A 15,879-nucleotide genomic window follows, 5' to 3' on the forward strand; every position below is an offset into this window, starting at 1 on the left:
AAACAATTCTAAATTGATTTGAAAACGATTCAAATTGGATTTGAAAACTATTCAAAATGTATTCGAAAACTATTCGGAAATGATTCTAAATTAATTATTTTACAAATAAATGTATTAATATCCCTAGCAACTTCACAGCTTAACAGTGATGAGGATACATCATGAATGAACATAAAATAAAATAAAATTGAGCAGCATTCTAAGAAAACTATTCAAAATTAATTCAAATATATTTTGAATTAAAAAACTATTCAAAATTGACTCAAAAACGTTTCGAATCGATTCGAAAATGTTTCAAATCGATTTGAAAATTATTAAATGAATCCCAAAATATCTTCCTTTACCTTAGTGCAGTCCTCCTTCACTTACCTCATCCTTCCATTTTGCTTTTAAATGTCCTTATTTCATCTGAGAAATCCTCACTTCCTGTTCTTCTGTATGTAACTCCACACAGTAACGCAAGGCTTTCTCCCTGGTGTGGAGTGTCGTGCTCGCCCCCTCCCTTGGACTACAGGAGAGTCAGGACGCTCTCTACGTTGCAGATAGAGAAAGGAGCTGTGTGTTAGTGGGCATCCTGAAGTCCAAGGGAGGGGGTGAGCACGACACTCCACACCAGGGAGAAAGCCTTGCATTACCTTTACAACCCCTTTAATGTAAATAACGAATCAAAACAAAATGTCTAGTGTATAATGTGATATTCATGCAAATTTGAACTGGCAGGTCCACTTTAAAAAATTGGAAGAACTTAGAATTTTATTATGCTACTTACGGCAGAAAGAATCCGACCTCCACGTGATATCTTTGACCCCGGCATACCGGCAAGCATCAGCATAGACGTAGACGCTGGTACATAATACACTGCTATCTTCTCCATTGGTTTGGCATAAGTCAGAGATACATTCTTCAAGGTAGGAGGCGGGATTAACAACCGAATGGCATTTTGCGAATGGACCAGATGGATCGGTAATAATACCACAGTAAACACGGCCAGAAAATACTTTCTGCTTCTCTGCTGGACACGAAGAACATGGCTTGGCCTGGCTTCCGCAATCACCACATTTGTCTCTTGTCTCCCCCGGTGCTTTCCGCTTATTTCCAAATTCTACTACATCGCTGGAGGCCGGTCCATCATCGTCCCCCTTTCCGTTGTAGTTGCCGCAAAGACCGCACATGGCATTCTTGTAATTGCCTGGAACAGTGACTGTGGCGTAGCTCACGTGGTCAAATCTGACTTGCAGGCCGTAGGTGGTCTTGATGAGCGTGCCTGTGCCATAACATTCTGCTCTAACTTTGCCATTTAGTAAAGTTGCTGGAAGCCTGGTGCTCGTACCATTTATCTAAAAAAAAATTAGATAAATAAATAAAATATTAATAATTGACATAAGATAATAATAATAGCAACAGCAGCAACAATAAAAAAATAATTAATTATTATTAAAAATTATCATTTGTATAAAAACTGTTTTAAATAGACTGTTCCAAGCAGAGGGGAAATCATCCAATGGGGGCACTAGTTCTGGTGACCTGGAGGTAATTTCCAGACATTTCCACCCATTTCCAGTTTGGCTACGGGACAGGAAGTGAAGGGAAATCTCCCCAATGGGACAAAGATAGAAAAAATTACCTTACAGGGTTATATAACTAGGGTTACAATGATACTGATATCGGTGCAGATACTAAGCATTTGCACAAGTATCGGTACTCTTGCAAAAGCTCTCATACCTGAAACCGACATTCTCATGCTCCGTACACACGATCTGAAATTACGACAAGAAAAGTCCGATATGAGCTTTTGGTCGGAAATTCAGACCGTGTGTAGGCTCCAACGAACTTTTACTGTCGGAATTTCCGCCAACAAAAGATTGAGAGCTGGTCCTCTATTTTTACGCCAAAAAAAAAATTCCAATCGTCTGTAGCAATTCCCACACGCAAAATTCCAACGCATGCTCGGAAACAATTCAACGCTTGCTCGGAAGCATTGAACTTAATTTTCTTGGCTCGTCGTAGTGTTGTACGTCACCGTGTTCTTGACGAAAGTTCAGAGAACTTTTGTACGACCGTGTGTATGCAAGCCAAGCTTGAGCGGAATTCCATAGGAAAAACCATCCAAGCTTTTTCCGACGGAAATTCGGATCGTTTGTATGCTGCATTAGGCTTGGTTCTTTCAGCTGTCGGCTGTATTCACCCACTGACAGCTGAATTAAAAAATGTAAATTATTGGTTGTAGAGGAGCGGGGCCGCCATGTCCTTAACAACCGATGATTAATTCAGCTGTCAGTGGGGTTCCCCTGCTGACAGCTGAAGTGTAAATGAAGTCCCAGCAATTGGAGCTGTCAAAAAATAAATAATTAAAAAAGAAGCCAGGTAATGTTTATCAACAACATTGCTCATCCGCTGACATAGAAAGATAAAGAGAAACATTGTTTCTGTTTTTATCTTTCTGTTTATTCATCTACAGATCAAAAGGATGAACTTCGATCTGCAGATGAAGTCTATTTAAAGCAACCTGTACAAAAACATATTTTTTTTAAATGTTTCTCTGTTTAACCCCTTATTTACCCTTAATGTACTCAAATCAGTCTTAATTAACTCCTTATTCTCCTTCTCCATTTAATTATTATTTTCCTGCTAATTTCTGTTCTGTTCACTTCTATTTTATAAACTATTAATAATTAAAAACATTTTTTTGCTTTGTTCAATAATATTTTTACACCTTTAACACGACTGCCTAGCAACAGGCGTTTCTGGTAAGTAATTTTTTTCAAATGTCTTAAGATATTTAAAGGAGCCTGTTAATGTATTTTTTTTTAGGGTTGACCTCCGCTTTAAAATTCCACAGTATGAGCTTTATTTCCATGAAGGCAACATTACCTCAACAACGCCCCTTCGTTGACGTCTAAGGGTCAGACTGAATCCATGGGTTTCTACTGTTACCGCTTCAATCACGCCAGAACTGGAACCTTGTTTCTCGTGATTTATCGCCACCCTGAACCCATCCAGCTTCTTGTCATTTCCAGGCGCACTGCCGCTACAGCTCTGGGCTAGTACGTAAGAACACTGCCCTTGAAATCTGTAGGAGAGTCCATCGAAGGATCTATAATTGGAATATCCAGATGCTTTGCAAGTGGCTGAGCCTAAGGGATGGCATCCAAGTACCGCCTTTTCTATGCGGCATTCCTCATTGGCGCTGCAGGGTGAAGGAGCACAGCTCATGACTCCACCAGTGGTGCAAGTACATTTCTGGGAGCAAGTGCTTCCATCGTAAACGCTTTCGCCAAGAGGGTAATAGGAACCGTTGTAGCTGCAGCCGCACTGGGAGATTGGGATGCAGTCTCCACCGCTAAGTAGGTAGCCATCATCACAGACACAACCGTCTGTACATTTCCCACTGCAGCCATCTGGAGAACTGAGACCATGGCAGGTCACCGGACAAGGATTTGCACAGACCTCATATCTGCTGTGTGCAGGACAGGAACGGGCTGCAAGAAAAGAAATTAGATGTAAAAAGATCAATCAAGCTATACCTATCTATTTCTCAGGGTTAATCTTGTTTTTAGGTTGATGGTTAGGATTACAGTTCTGGGTGTGGTGTTCACCTGTGTCTGTTTATGGTTGAGTTTAGATATTGAGACCAAAATTGAAGGTTTAGGGTTTGGGAATAAGTTAAATGGGTTGTAAATCTTTGTGTTTTTTTCACCTTAGTGCATCCTATGCATTAAGGTGAAAAACACCTTGCACTCTCCAGCCCCCCAAGCCCCCATTTTACTTACCTGAGCCTCGAACCTCTGTGGGCGCGATCCCACGTCATTCTCTCCATGGCTGATAGTCTCCTCATTGGATAGATTGCTAGCAGAGCAGCCATCTTCGCCCCTCTTCCTTCCGGGGCCATGGACTCAGCCGATGGTCATATCACAGGCCCTTTAGAAATAGTACGATCGTGCCCTTTCTTCAGTGCGCATGTGCCGATGACGTTGGCGCAAGCATATATGGTAAATATCTTCTAAACCGTGCAGGTTTAGGAGATATTTCCAGTACCTACAGGTACTGTAAGCCTTATTATGTTTACCTGTAGGGAAAAGTGGTGTGTTAAGCCCTGTACACACGATCGGTTTGTCCGTTGAAAACAGTCCATCAGTGTAAAAAAATAGAACATCTTTTCAATTTTTCCTATGGATAAAAAAATGATAGAAAAAAACGATTGTCTTTGTGGAAGTCCATTGGAGAAAAATCCATGCATGCTCAGAATCAAGTCGACGCATGCTCGGAAAGCATTGAACTTCATTTTTCTCAGCACGTCGTAGTGTTTTACGTCACAGTGTTTTGGCATGGTCGGATTTTTGACTGATGGTGTGTAGCCAAGACTGATGAAAGTCAGCTTCATCGGATATCCAATGAAAAAATCCATCGGATCAGATTCCATCAGATATCCGATCGTGTGTACGAGGATTAAGGGTTTACAACCACTTTAATGGTCATGGTTTTGTAATGGGTTGTCGAACAAGCTCATATAAGTGTGATGGTCAGGTTTCCACAAATGTTTGGACATCTACTGTATATCTCTCTATCTCTATCATAATGTCAAAAATAATATTTAAAAAGTTAAATCAGAATAATTCCAAGTTTATAAAACTAGTTAAGCTAATCATTCTAAAAAAATCACTTACGACAGAAGTCTTGTCTCCTCCAGGGTTGTACAGTTACCCCTGCAGCCTGACAAGCCATCACGTATGATGTTATGACGGAGCAGAATATACTTTGGCGGTTTTCCAGGATGCAGGAGTCATAGACACAGCTTGTGAAATACGGTTCTGGGTCTACAAGAGCATGGCAGTCACGGAATGGACCTCGTTGACTAACCAAGACCCCACACTCGACGGCTCCCTCTCTTTGCCTTCTCTCTTCAGATTGGAGATTGTTACAGACAGGGCTTCCCTCATCTCTGCACTTTAACACTTCTGCTACCTTCCAGCTCTTTCCAAAAGTTGCTATGTCCGTAACAGTCTTCCCTCCTTTAGGAATCAAGTCGTCTTTGGGGTTCTTGTTAAAGTTTCCACAGAGTCCATTGACAGCATTGGCGTAAGTGCCTGGAATTGCAACTCCGACAACACTGTTATAATCATAAGTGACCTGCAGGCCAAAAGAGAACATCAAAACAACGGAAGAGGGACTGCGATACATGCTGGACAGGCCATTGGGAGATCTATAGGGCAGATTTTGCAGTGTATTGTTCACCTATGGGAACAAAAAAGAAAAGAGATTTTGTTATCATCAGAAAATGTTCAGCCATACACAAAGCAACTACACAACAGTTGTACAGCTGTATGTCGGCAGGTACAGTCTACCACTGCAGGTGGTGCTTATCTGTAGTGGCAATGCAGTTGGAAGAGGAAGTCGAGAGGAGCCTTGTTCCTCTATGATCTCTTCAGTCACAAAGAGGCAGCATCTGATTGGATACTGGCATCCAGTATTCAATCAGATGCTGCCTCTTTGTGACTGACAAGATGTGGTAGAGAGAGGGAGGTGGGGTTGAGAGAGAGAGAGAGAGAGAGAGAGAGAGGGGGTGAGAGAGGGAGGGGTAAGAAAGAGAGGGAAGGATGAAAGAGGCAGGGGAGATAGAGAGGTGGGTGAGAGAGAGAACAGGGGAGTGAGAGAGAAGGGGAAGAGGTTGGGTAAGAAAGAGAGAGGGGGATGAGAGAGAGGGGGTTTGAGAGAGAGAGAGGGGTGAGAGAGGGAGGGGTGAGAGAGAGAGAGGGGGTGAGAGAGGGAGAGGTGAGAGCGAGGGGGCGTCCCTATCCCCCCATACAACACCAGAAGGTTCTCCCACCCCCCAACCCAACTACACTGGACCTGCTCCTTCTCACTGCCAATTGGCTCCTTTTTACCATCTGTGTTTAGCAAGGCTGCCAAGGCACGATCACTGCCCGGGACTCCAAGCTGCTCTGCCAAGTAAGCTACTTCCGGGGCTGTAGCCACCGCGCCTCCTGCTCCCACTTTGCTCCTCTGTCATCAAACTGTCAGTCCTGGTGTTACCCCACTGGTGGGTGTCACCTGGGTTGGGTCCAGACCCCCCCCCCCCCCCGCACCCCCATAGCGACACCACTGCTCACAGTGTCTCTTCTGTCTGGGGGCAGTGCTGTCCTGAAAAATGTTGGCCAAGACAAATGCCTTGTTTGCTTCATAATAGATACGCCCCTGGTTGGAAGTGACCTGGGGAGAGAGTCTTTAAACACAAGTTTCTGATTAGCAATGGTCCTGTCTGTCAGGACTGGGGACCTGATTACTTCATCTGATGCACTTGTGTAACACTTGCAGGTCTTGTCTCTGCCACAGGCAGGGACTGCATGGTGAAAGGAGGAGCATTAGACCAATGTGCTTCTCTCGCTGTCACTGTGCTCTTTCCTCCTATAAGCATGTTCCTTATTAGTACATCACCTATTGTGTCCACACCCTACCCACCTCCGAGCACCATTCCTTGGTTCCACCCCCTACCTATCCTGTGAGCACCATTCGTTGGTTCCACCCCCCTACCTACCTCTGAGCACCATTCGTTGGTTCCACCCCCTACCTATCTCCGAGCATTGTTCCTTGGTTCCACTCCCTACCCACCTCCGAGCACCATTCCTTGGTTCCACCCCCTAACTACCTCTGAGCACCATTCGTTGGTTCCACCCCCTACCTACCTCCGAGCACCGTTCCTTGGTTCCACTCCCTACCAACCTCCGAGCACCATACCTTGTTTCCACCCCCTACCCACCTCTCAATAATGGATACAGAACCAAGTATCAATTTGAGGTGCTAAGTAATTTGTATATGACAGGAAGTAAAAATCGATCCCCTGTAGCCAGCAACAATGGAGCTCCACCAGCAACAATAGACTCTGAACAGCTAGCAACAATAGACCCCTCACTCAACAGTTGATGTCTCCCAGCAACGATTATCTCCCAGTAGTATAAGAGCCTCCCCAGCAACAATAGATCCCCTACCAGCGACAACTGACCTCCCCAGCAACAATACACCCACCTGTAAACATAGATCCCCTCCGGCAACATTAGATCCCCCAGCAGCCAGCATTAATATACCCTCCAGTACACCCCAGCACTCCTTGCCATTACATACATTTAGAGCTGGAGGTAGGGGAACTATGTTCCCCCTCGTTCCTACTGAAAAAAAGCCCTGGTTCAGACACAATATAATGCTGCAATACTTACAATAACTTTATTTGGGTACTGTCTGTTGACTTCAAACTCTGTGCCATAGGCGCTGATATAAACTGCACTTGTGTATGAGACTCTGACATTGCCTCGGTTTTGATTCCGAACGCGGACTTGGAAGTACGTAAGCCCTCGACTTTGGTCACTGAGGCCTACCAACAAATAAACACAGGTCCCCTGGAAGTCAATCTTGAAATGATCAAATGTTATGTAGTGCGGGTCTCCGAAGCCTACGCATAACCCATAGGATGTTGGGTAACAGTCAAGGATGCCGTTCCTCACAGCGCACTCTTCTCCAGCTCGGCAAGGACTGGTTTTACATTCCACCCTCTGAGTCTGAGGGTTGCACACACACTTCTGCTGGCATACCGTGTCATTCCAGAACTCTTCTTTGGGGGAGTAGGTGAAACCATTGTACCTGCAACCACAGCTCGTCTTCGGAACACATTTGCCCTGGCTTAAAACAAACCCAGCATTGCACTCGCAGGTCTCCACGCACGACTCCATGCAGACAGACGCACCTTCTGGACCATCGCAGGTTGCTGGGCAAGCAGTGCCACATAATTTGTAGGTGCTGTCTGCGGGGCAAGGTAAGGCTGAAAATGGAAAGGAAGACTTTAATATATTTGCTTCAGAGAGGACTCAGAAAATGGTCTAAAGTCTTTGAAAAGAACTACATCCAAAAATGACAACATGAAAATGAACAACCCATCAAAAACGCTGCAATCATAGGCGTGCGCACAGGGTGTGCCAGGTGTGCCCAGGCACACCCTAATCACCCTGTGCAGCATAGATTCCCCCTACTGCCCTAGCTCCCCCCCTTCCCGCCACACCGCTGCTGGCTACCCTCCTCTCCCAGCAGCTGATGCTGCTTGATGTTTTAGGATGAATGGGGGAAGGGCCGGTAAATATGTAATTTACTGACCCCTTCCCTTTCTGAATAAACATAGTGAGCGGTCGGTAGTGTGTGTTTGAGCTTTGGGGTGCACACCCTAATGCAATAGGCTGCGCACACCTATGGCTGCAATATTCACCTTCAATAACAACCTTTCCCCCCCATCCTACTTCTAAGTACCGCTAAGCTGCAATATAGGAAACTTTTGTTTTTTGGTGGGGGGGGGGCACCACAAGGACATTAGGGGGAGGGGATTTGTATTGGAAGAGGGAATTTGGGGGGCGGCACAGGGTAAGTATTGTAATTGGAGGAGACATTTTGGGGTAGCTAAGAAAAGGATTTGTGCTAGGAGGGGGGATTTAGGGGAATGTGTGTTGGGAGGGGGGATTTGAAAAAAAAATTGGGCTATACATATTCTTTAAATGCATAGTATTATATGACTGACTGGAACTACTTACAGCATCCCGCTGTATCTCTCCACTGCCCAATCTTCACTCCAGCCCGTTGGCATGCATCGGCATAGGCACTGACCGCTTGACATGACATCTGCTTGTAGCCATTGTTGATGCACACATCGAACACACAGTTTTCCATGTACATCTTTGGGTCTTGAACTGAATGGCAACTGCTGAATGGACCATTGGCTTTGCTGATAAGCCCGCAGAAGCCATCAGTCATGTACTGTTGGGCAATGGTGGGTGGGCAGCTGAGGCAGGGGCCACGGCAATCATGCCAGCACAATGTGCCATCTTCTACCTGCCAACACAAGATAGACAACCATCAACAGTTAGGCAAATAGACAATGGAGGAAGGCCCCTAAACAAGGTGTTTGATAGTAGACTATATCTTACCGCCCAGCTAGTGCCCAAGGCAATGGGGTTGGCAGCCTGGGTCCCAGGAGGAGTAAGGAAGTCATCTGCTGAATTTTGGTTATAATTTCCACACATGCCACACATTTTTCCAGCATAGCGCCTTGTAAGCTCCATCCACAAGTAATGGTTCCAATCATAAGACATCATCATATCATTCCCGAGCTGTATAATTGCAGCGTACCCACTCTGGAATATTGTTAGAGTGCCATTCAACAGTGATATAGGGAGCTGTCTTAGGGAGTTGTCCACCTGGAAAAAAAAATACCAAGAAAAGAAAAATGGCGTCAAGAGTCAAAACGTTAAACAACATCAGTATCAGCTTTTATTAGCGTCAGTAAAAAATTGAGAAGTTAATGTTTATTAGCCGGATTCACAAAGACTTACGCCGACGTATCTTTATATACGCCGCGTAAGTCCATGGATGTGCCGTCGTATCTATGCGCCTTATTCTTGTAATAAGATACGCCTGAATTTTGGCATCCTACGACCAACCTAAGTCTCCTACGCCGTCATATCTTGGGTGCATATTTACGCTGGCTGCTAGGGGCGCTTCCATTGATTTATGCGTCTAATATGTAAATGAGCGAGATACGCCGATTCACGAACGTGCTTGCGCCCGTCGCAGTAAGCTACTCCGTTTACGTAAGGCGTACGTCCGGCGTAAAGATAAACCACCAAATAGTTGGTCTAAGTCATGTTAGGGTATGGACGTCGGAACTGCCGTCGGATTTTACGTTGTTTATGTAAGTCGTACGTGAATGGGGCTGGGCGTAGGTTACGTTCATGTCTTATGAATTGAGCCGGCTTCTCTTAGGGAGTAAATTCAACGTGATTCTGAGCATGCGCCGTTCGTTCAGCGCTTCATTTACATGGGGTCACGATTCATTTTAATACAACACGCCCACTACCTGCCTACTTTGAATTAGGCGGGCTTACGCCGGCCCATTTACGCTACGCCACCGTAACTTAGGGAGCAAGTGCTTTGTGAATACTGGTCTTGCCTCTCTATGTTACGTCAGCGTAGCGCATATGGGATGCGCTACGCCGGCCAAAAGATGCGTCCTCTACGTAAATCTGGGCCTATGTGTTTATTTGCTCTGCTATTTGTGCAATGCTATTTTTAATACATCTGATGAATTTTAATCCACTTTGCCTATTTATTCACATTTACGTAGAACAGTGTCCTGTGAGGGTGCATGTGATGGAGATGGGGGAGTAACATCAAGGAAGGATGGCATAAGGTAGCTGGCCTAGGAAAGCAAAAAGTAAATCAAGTCCTGAGGACTACTCACCCTCACAGAGCCATACTCTCCTTTCTTGACCACAATGGTGTGACCACCTGTTTCTAATGTGACTTGACCAACATAAGAAACTCGAACATTTCCACGATTATCACTCTTGAATTGAACTGAGAACGTCTGCAGATCTTTGTCAACATCCCCACAGACTTTGGCAAACGTGTATGTACATGTCCCCATGAAGTCATAATACACCAGATCAAAGGTTCGGAAGTGAGGATCTCCAGATGCCCAGCACAGGTCCACTTGTGGTTTGACGCATTTCGGTTTCCCATTCTCCAGGATGCACACTTGACGTGAAGGGCAAGCCGTATTTCTGCAAGTGGGAGGTGGAGGACCTGGATCTTAATCAGACACAAATTTACATAAATCAGTAAAACTGCCCTAAGATTCTAAGTAAAAGCGAATTTATTATGTGGTCCCCTTTAGGCACGTGGGCCTATGGAACCCCTTTAGTAAAAAGATGATTTACTTTAATATCAAAATAAAACTTGAATATGTCTATAATGAAGTTATGCCGGGTACACGCGATCGGAAATTCCGACAAGAAAAGCCAGATGTGAGCTTTTGGTCGGAAATTCCGACCGTGTGTAGGCTCCATCGTAGTTTTTCTGTCCGAATTTCCGCCAAGAAAAATTTGAGAGCTGGTTTCCGACCGTGTGTACGTGGCATAAGATTTATTCATGCTCCAAATTCTTGGATTAGTAAACAGTGGAGAGAGATTTATAGGCATCATTCTGGATTGTTATGTAATGGCATTCCTAACTATACTTATAATACACATTAGATCATAAACCATTAAAGTAAATCATGTGGATAACATCGTAGTTGCCCCACCCAAATATAAATTTTAAGTATTGCACAAAGTTTTTTTTGTTTTGTTTTATACTCTGGGCCTGTTTCTTCAAGCTATGATAGCACGTAAGGTGTGCTAAAGTGGTGTCTCAGGCAGTCTTATCCTATGTGATAGTATAGATTTAGGCCTCGTACACACAATAGGATAGCCAGAGGACAACGGTCTGAAGGACCGTTTTCATCGGTCAAAACCGATCGTGAGTGGGCCCCATAGGTTATTTAACCATAGGTTAAAAAAAGCCAACTTGCTTTAAAATTTACCTGCGGATTTCTAACTGATAGGTCAAAACCAATTGTTAGTAGGCACAACCATCGGTTAAAAATCTGTGCATGCTCAGAATCAAGTCGACGCATGCTTGGAAGCATTGAACTTCGTTTTTTCAGCACGTCGTTGTGTTTTACGTCACCGCGTTCTGACACAATCGATTATTTAACCTATGGTGTGTAGTCGTGACGGACCATCAGTCAGCTTCATCGGTTAACCTATGACAACGGTCCTTCAGACCGTTGTCCTCTGGTTAACCTATCGTGTGTACGAGGCTTTAGAGACGACTTTAGCACACTTTCTGTTCTATCACAGATCAACCACTTCAGCCCTGGAAGGATTTGCCCCCTTCCAGACCAGGCCATTTTTTGCGATACGGCCTTGCATCACTTTAACTGACAATTGCACGGTCGTTCGACGCTGTACCCAAACAAAATTAACCACTTAAGCCCCGGACCATATTGCTGCCTAAAGACCCAAGGGGTTTTTACAGTTCGGGACTGCGTTGCTTTAACAGACAATTGCGGGGTTGTGCGACGAGGCTCCCAAACAAAATTGGCGTCCTTTTTTCCCCAAAAATAGAGCTTTCTTTTGGTGGTATTTGATCACCTCTGCGGTTTTTATTTTTTGCGCTATAAACAAAAATAGAGCGACAATTTTGAAAAAAATGCAATATTTTTTACTTTTTGCTGTAATAAATGTCCCCCAAAAACATATATAATTTTTTTTTCCTCAGTTTAGGCCGATACGTATTCTTCTACCTATTTTTGGTAAAAAAAAATCACAATAATCGTTTATCGGTTGGTTTGCGCAAAATTTATAGCTTTTACAAAATAGGGGATAGTTTTTTTGCATTTTTATTTTTTTTATTTTTTTACTACTAATGGCGGCGATCAGCGATTTTTTTCGTGACTGCGACATTATGGCGGACACTTCGGACAATTTTGACACATTTTTGGGACCATTGTCATTTTCACAGCAAAAAATGCATTTAAATTGCATTCTTTATTGTGAAAATGACAGTTGCAGTTTGGGAGTTAAACACAGGGGGCGCTGTAACATTTAGTGTTCACTTTGTGTGTGTTTACTAGTGTAGGGGGGTGTGGCTGTAGGAATGACATCATCGATCGGGTCTTCCCTATAAAGGGAATCACCCGATCGATGCGCCGCCACAGTGAAGTACGGGGAAGCCGTGTTTACACACGGCTCTCCCCGTTCTTCAGCTCCGGGGAGCGATCGCGACAGAGCGGCTAAAAACAAATAGCCGCGCCGTCGTCCCGGATCGCTCCCCGAGCGGACCCGACCTCCGCATGTACCGGGGGGGTCCCAATCGGACCCCTGACCCACGTCTAGCAGAGGACGTACAGGTACGTACATGTGCCTGTCCGTGCCATTCTGCTGACGTATATGTACATGAGGAGGTCGGGAAGTGGTTAATGTCCCTTTTTCCTCACAAATAAATATTTATTTTGGTGGTATTTGATCACCTCTGCCATTTTTATTTTTTGCGCTATAAACAAAAAAAAAAGAAAATTTTGAAAAAAAAAACACAATATTTTGTATGTTTTGCTATAATAAATATCGCGCCCCCCCAAAAAAAAATTCTTCCTCAGTTTAGGCCGATATGTATTCTTCTACATATTTTTGATTAAAAAAATTGCAATAAGTGTACATTGATTGGTTTGCGCAAAAGTTATAGCGTCTACAAAATAGGGGATAGATTTATGGCATTTTTATTATTATTATTTTATTTACTAGTAATGGCGGTGATCTGTGATTTTTATCGGGACTGCAACATTGCGACGGACAGATCGGACACTTTTGACACTTTTTTTTGGGACCATTGACATTTATACAGAGATCAGAGCTAAAAATAGCCACTGATTACTGTGTAAATGTCACACTGGCAGGGAAGGATTTAACACTAGGGGGCGATAAAGGGGTTAACTGTGTTCCCTCGTGTGTGTTCTAACTGTGGGGGGAATGTGGCTGACTAGAGGAAGAGACAGATTGTTGTTCCTACTTAGTAGAGACTATCTCTTACTTTCCTTGCAGAGTAAAAAAAAAGGGTGCGTAAAAAAATTAAATAATAATAAAAAAAATGAAATACAAAAAAATCCCTAGCTCAAGGTTTGATCTCGGTCAATGCTAGAGTTAAGGGGTTGTAAAGGTAAAAAAAAAAATCCCTAAATAGCTTCCTTTACCTCAGTGCAGTCCTCCTTCACTTACCTCATCCTTCCATTTTGCTTTTAAATGTCCTTATTTCTTCTGAGAAATCCTCACTTCCTGTTCTTCTATCTGTAACTACACACAGTAATGCGAGGCTTTCTCCCTGGTGTGGAGTGTCGTGCTCGCCCCCTCCCTTGGACTACAAGAGAGTCAGGACGCTCACTAACACACAGCTCCTTTCTCTGTCTGCAACGTAGAGAGAGTCCTGACTCTCCTGTAGTCCAAGGGAGGGGGCGAGCACGACACTCCACACCAGGGAGAAAGCCTCCCATTACGGTGCAGAGTTACAGACAGAAGAACAGGAAGTGAGGATTTCTCAGAAGAAATAAGGACATTTAAAAGCAAAATCGAAGGATGAGGTAAGTGAAAAAACCGCCGATGGGAAAACCGAGGACTGGCTTGGTCCCTTTTCCCCGTGTTTTCTCTTGGTCGAGAAAACCGGCCGTGTGTAGGCTCCCCTATGGGAAAACTTCAGAGGAAAAAAACGCAGCGATTCGCGACGAGAAAATTTAAAACATGTTCTAAATTTTCTCGTTGTGATTCTCGGTGGCTTCCTCGTTGGGAAAACTGTTGGAGAGCCTACACATGGCCGGTTTTCTCGTCCAAGAAGAACGAGAGAAAACTGATCGTGTGTACGCGGCTTTGGGCTTTTAGATTTATTTTACCCTTAGGTGCAAAGGGGTTAATTCAAAAACATTTAAATAAATAAAAAAAAAAGCTTTCAAAAGAATACCTTTGACACAGGCTCCCACATTGCCGTAGCTGTAGACCGAACTGATTCCGAAACTCTGCAGGCCAAATTTTTTATTCCCATGTTCAATTCTGTGAGAGGTTGCAGAATTTCCATAATTGTACTCGAGCCAGTGGAATTCAGTATCCGGAATTGACTTCCACTCGGGATCCTTAAGGCTTTTCCCATCAATAGTGAGGCCTTCCATTGCAGCATTCTCGGCTATTATGGTAAAATAGTTGTCAATGCTTCGGTGTCCAAATACGGCATACTCTGAGCAGTAGCTATCGACGTCTAAGATATTCATCATGAAAGGAGAGTACTCATACCTGCTGCCTTTGCCACCTGAGCTGAGAAAAATGACCTGCACTCCGTTATCCGCTTCAATTTTTAATGGCGCGCTTGATATTTCAAGCTCTAAAACCTGACCCTCCACCATGTTTTGCTTCTCTTGTTTATCACCCGAGGTGTAGGTCACTTTGGTGGGACCAGCGGAAATAACCGCGACGGTGTCTGATTTCTGTTGTGATAATATAGAGACTGGTGCCACCAGGTAGCGAGTTCCCCAGCTGGGCACAGGCAAGAGTTGCTCAAAGGCGTGATTACACTTGGAGTTTTTTTGGGCACAGGTGTTTCCACTCAACACAGCCACTGGTTTGTTAGAAACCACTTTAGAACCTGAAAGATCTTCTGGGCTGAGAAGCTGAACACCTTCCATAGGAGCTAACGTGATGTTAATAACACTATTCGGTCTATATCCTTTCCCATTCAGCTGAATAAATCCTTTGTTGTGAATCTCAACAGGAGTTTCTTCAGCCGCCAACACAGAGAAAACCTTAGAGGAACCAGAAGATCCAGTTTTGGGGGTGTAAAGGTAATAAACAGTCCCTAAACTGGACATTGGTTGCAAAACTGTTGTCTCAGCCGTACGGAATTTTTCATGAAGCAAAAGGACAATGATGGGAAAGGTAGATTTGATGTGGACTGTTTTCGTAAAAACTCCACTTCCTCTAACCTCCGTGGATGCTGGAAGAGCCAGAGTCAGGGCATTTTTATTTTGCATTTCAAAGGTTGTCTTGAAGGATCCCCCCATCACTGTGACAGTGACTGTGGTGTTATCATGAAGGCCGGTCACCCGAAGAGTACATTTTTGACCAGACAAACCATTTGCCCCATTCTGCAAGAAGGTGGTAATGAACTCCGTCCCTGCAGGACCTGTCCACCCCATGTCTGAAAGAAAAGAAAAAATAAAGAAGAAATGCATTGGTTTAAAACATTTTAACAATGTATTGATAACGGTTAAAGAATAAGGGCTAGATTCAGTAAGATAAGCGTATCTCAGATACGTTACGCCGCCGTAAATTAGGGCGCAAGTTCCGTTTTCAGAAAGAACTTGCGCCCTAAGTTACGGCGGCATAACGTATGTGGGCCGGCGTAAGCCCGCCTAATTCAAATGGGGATGATGTGGGCGTGTTTTATTTAAATGAATGGTGACCCCGCGTACTTTACGTTTTTTACGAACGG

The 15,879-nt window shown here is 44.1% G+C and overlaps 1 protein-coding gene across 1 annotated transcript in view; it reads right to left on the reverse strand.

The window, feature by feature from the left end:
- The window catches only part of LOC120916226 (IgGFc-binding protein-like), a 117,905-nt gene that overhangs the window by 61,606 nt on the left and 40,420 nt on the right, over window positions 1–15,879 (reverse strand). The window contains exons 6-13 of the mRNA XM_040327087.1: window positions 14,359–15,585; window positions 10,271–10,620; window positions 8,958–9,227; window positions 8,565–8,862; window positions 7,209–7,807; window positions 4,665–5,232; window positions 2,872–3,479; window positions 770–1,337 (exon numbers count right to left, since the gene is read on the reverse strand). Of these exons, the coding sequence (XP_040183021.1) occupies window positions 770–1,337; window positions 2,872–3,479; window positions 4,665–5,232; window positions 7,209–7,807; window positions 8,565–8,862; window positions 8,958–9,227; window positions 10,271–10,620; window positions 14,359–15,585 (4,488 nt within the window). The remainder of the gene's footprint in view (window positions 1–769; window positions 1,338–2,871; window positions 3,480–4,664; window positions 5,233–7,208; window positions 7,808–8,564; window positions 8,863–8,957; window positions 9,228–10,270; window positions 10,621–14,358; window positions 15,586–15,879) is intronic.

The sequence above is a fragment of the Rana temporaria genome, chromosome 10 (genome assembly GCF_905171775.1).
Source record: "Rana temporaria chromosome 10, aRanTem1.1, whole genome shotgun sequence".
Lineage (NCBI taxonomy): Eukaryota > Metazoa > Chordata > Amphibia > Anura > Ranidae > Rana > Rana temporaria.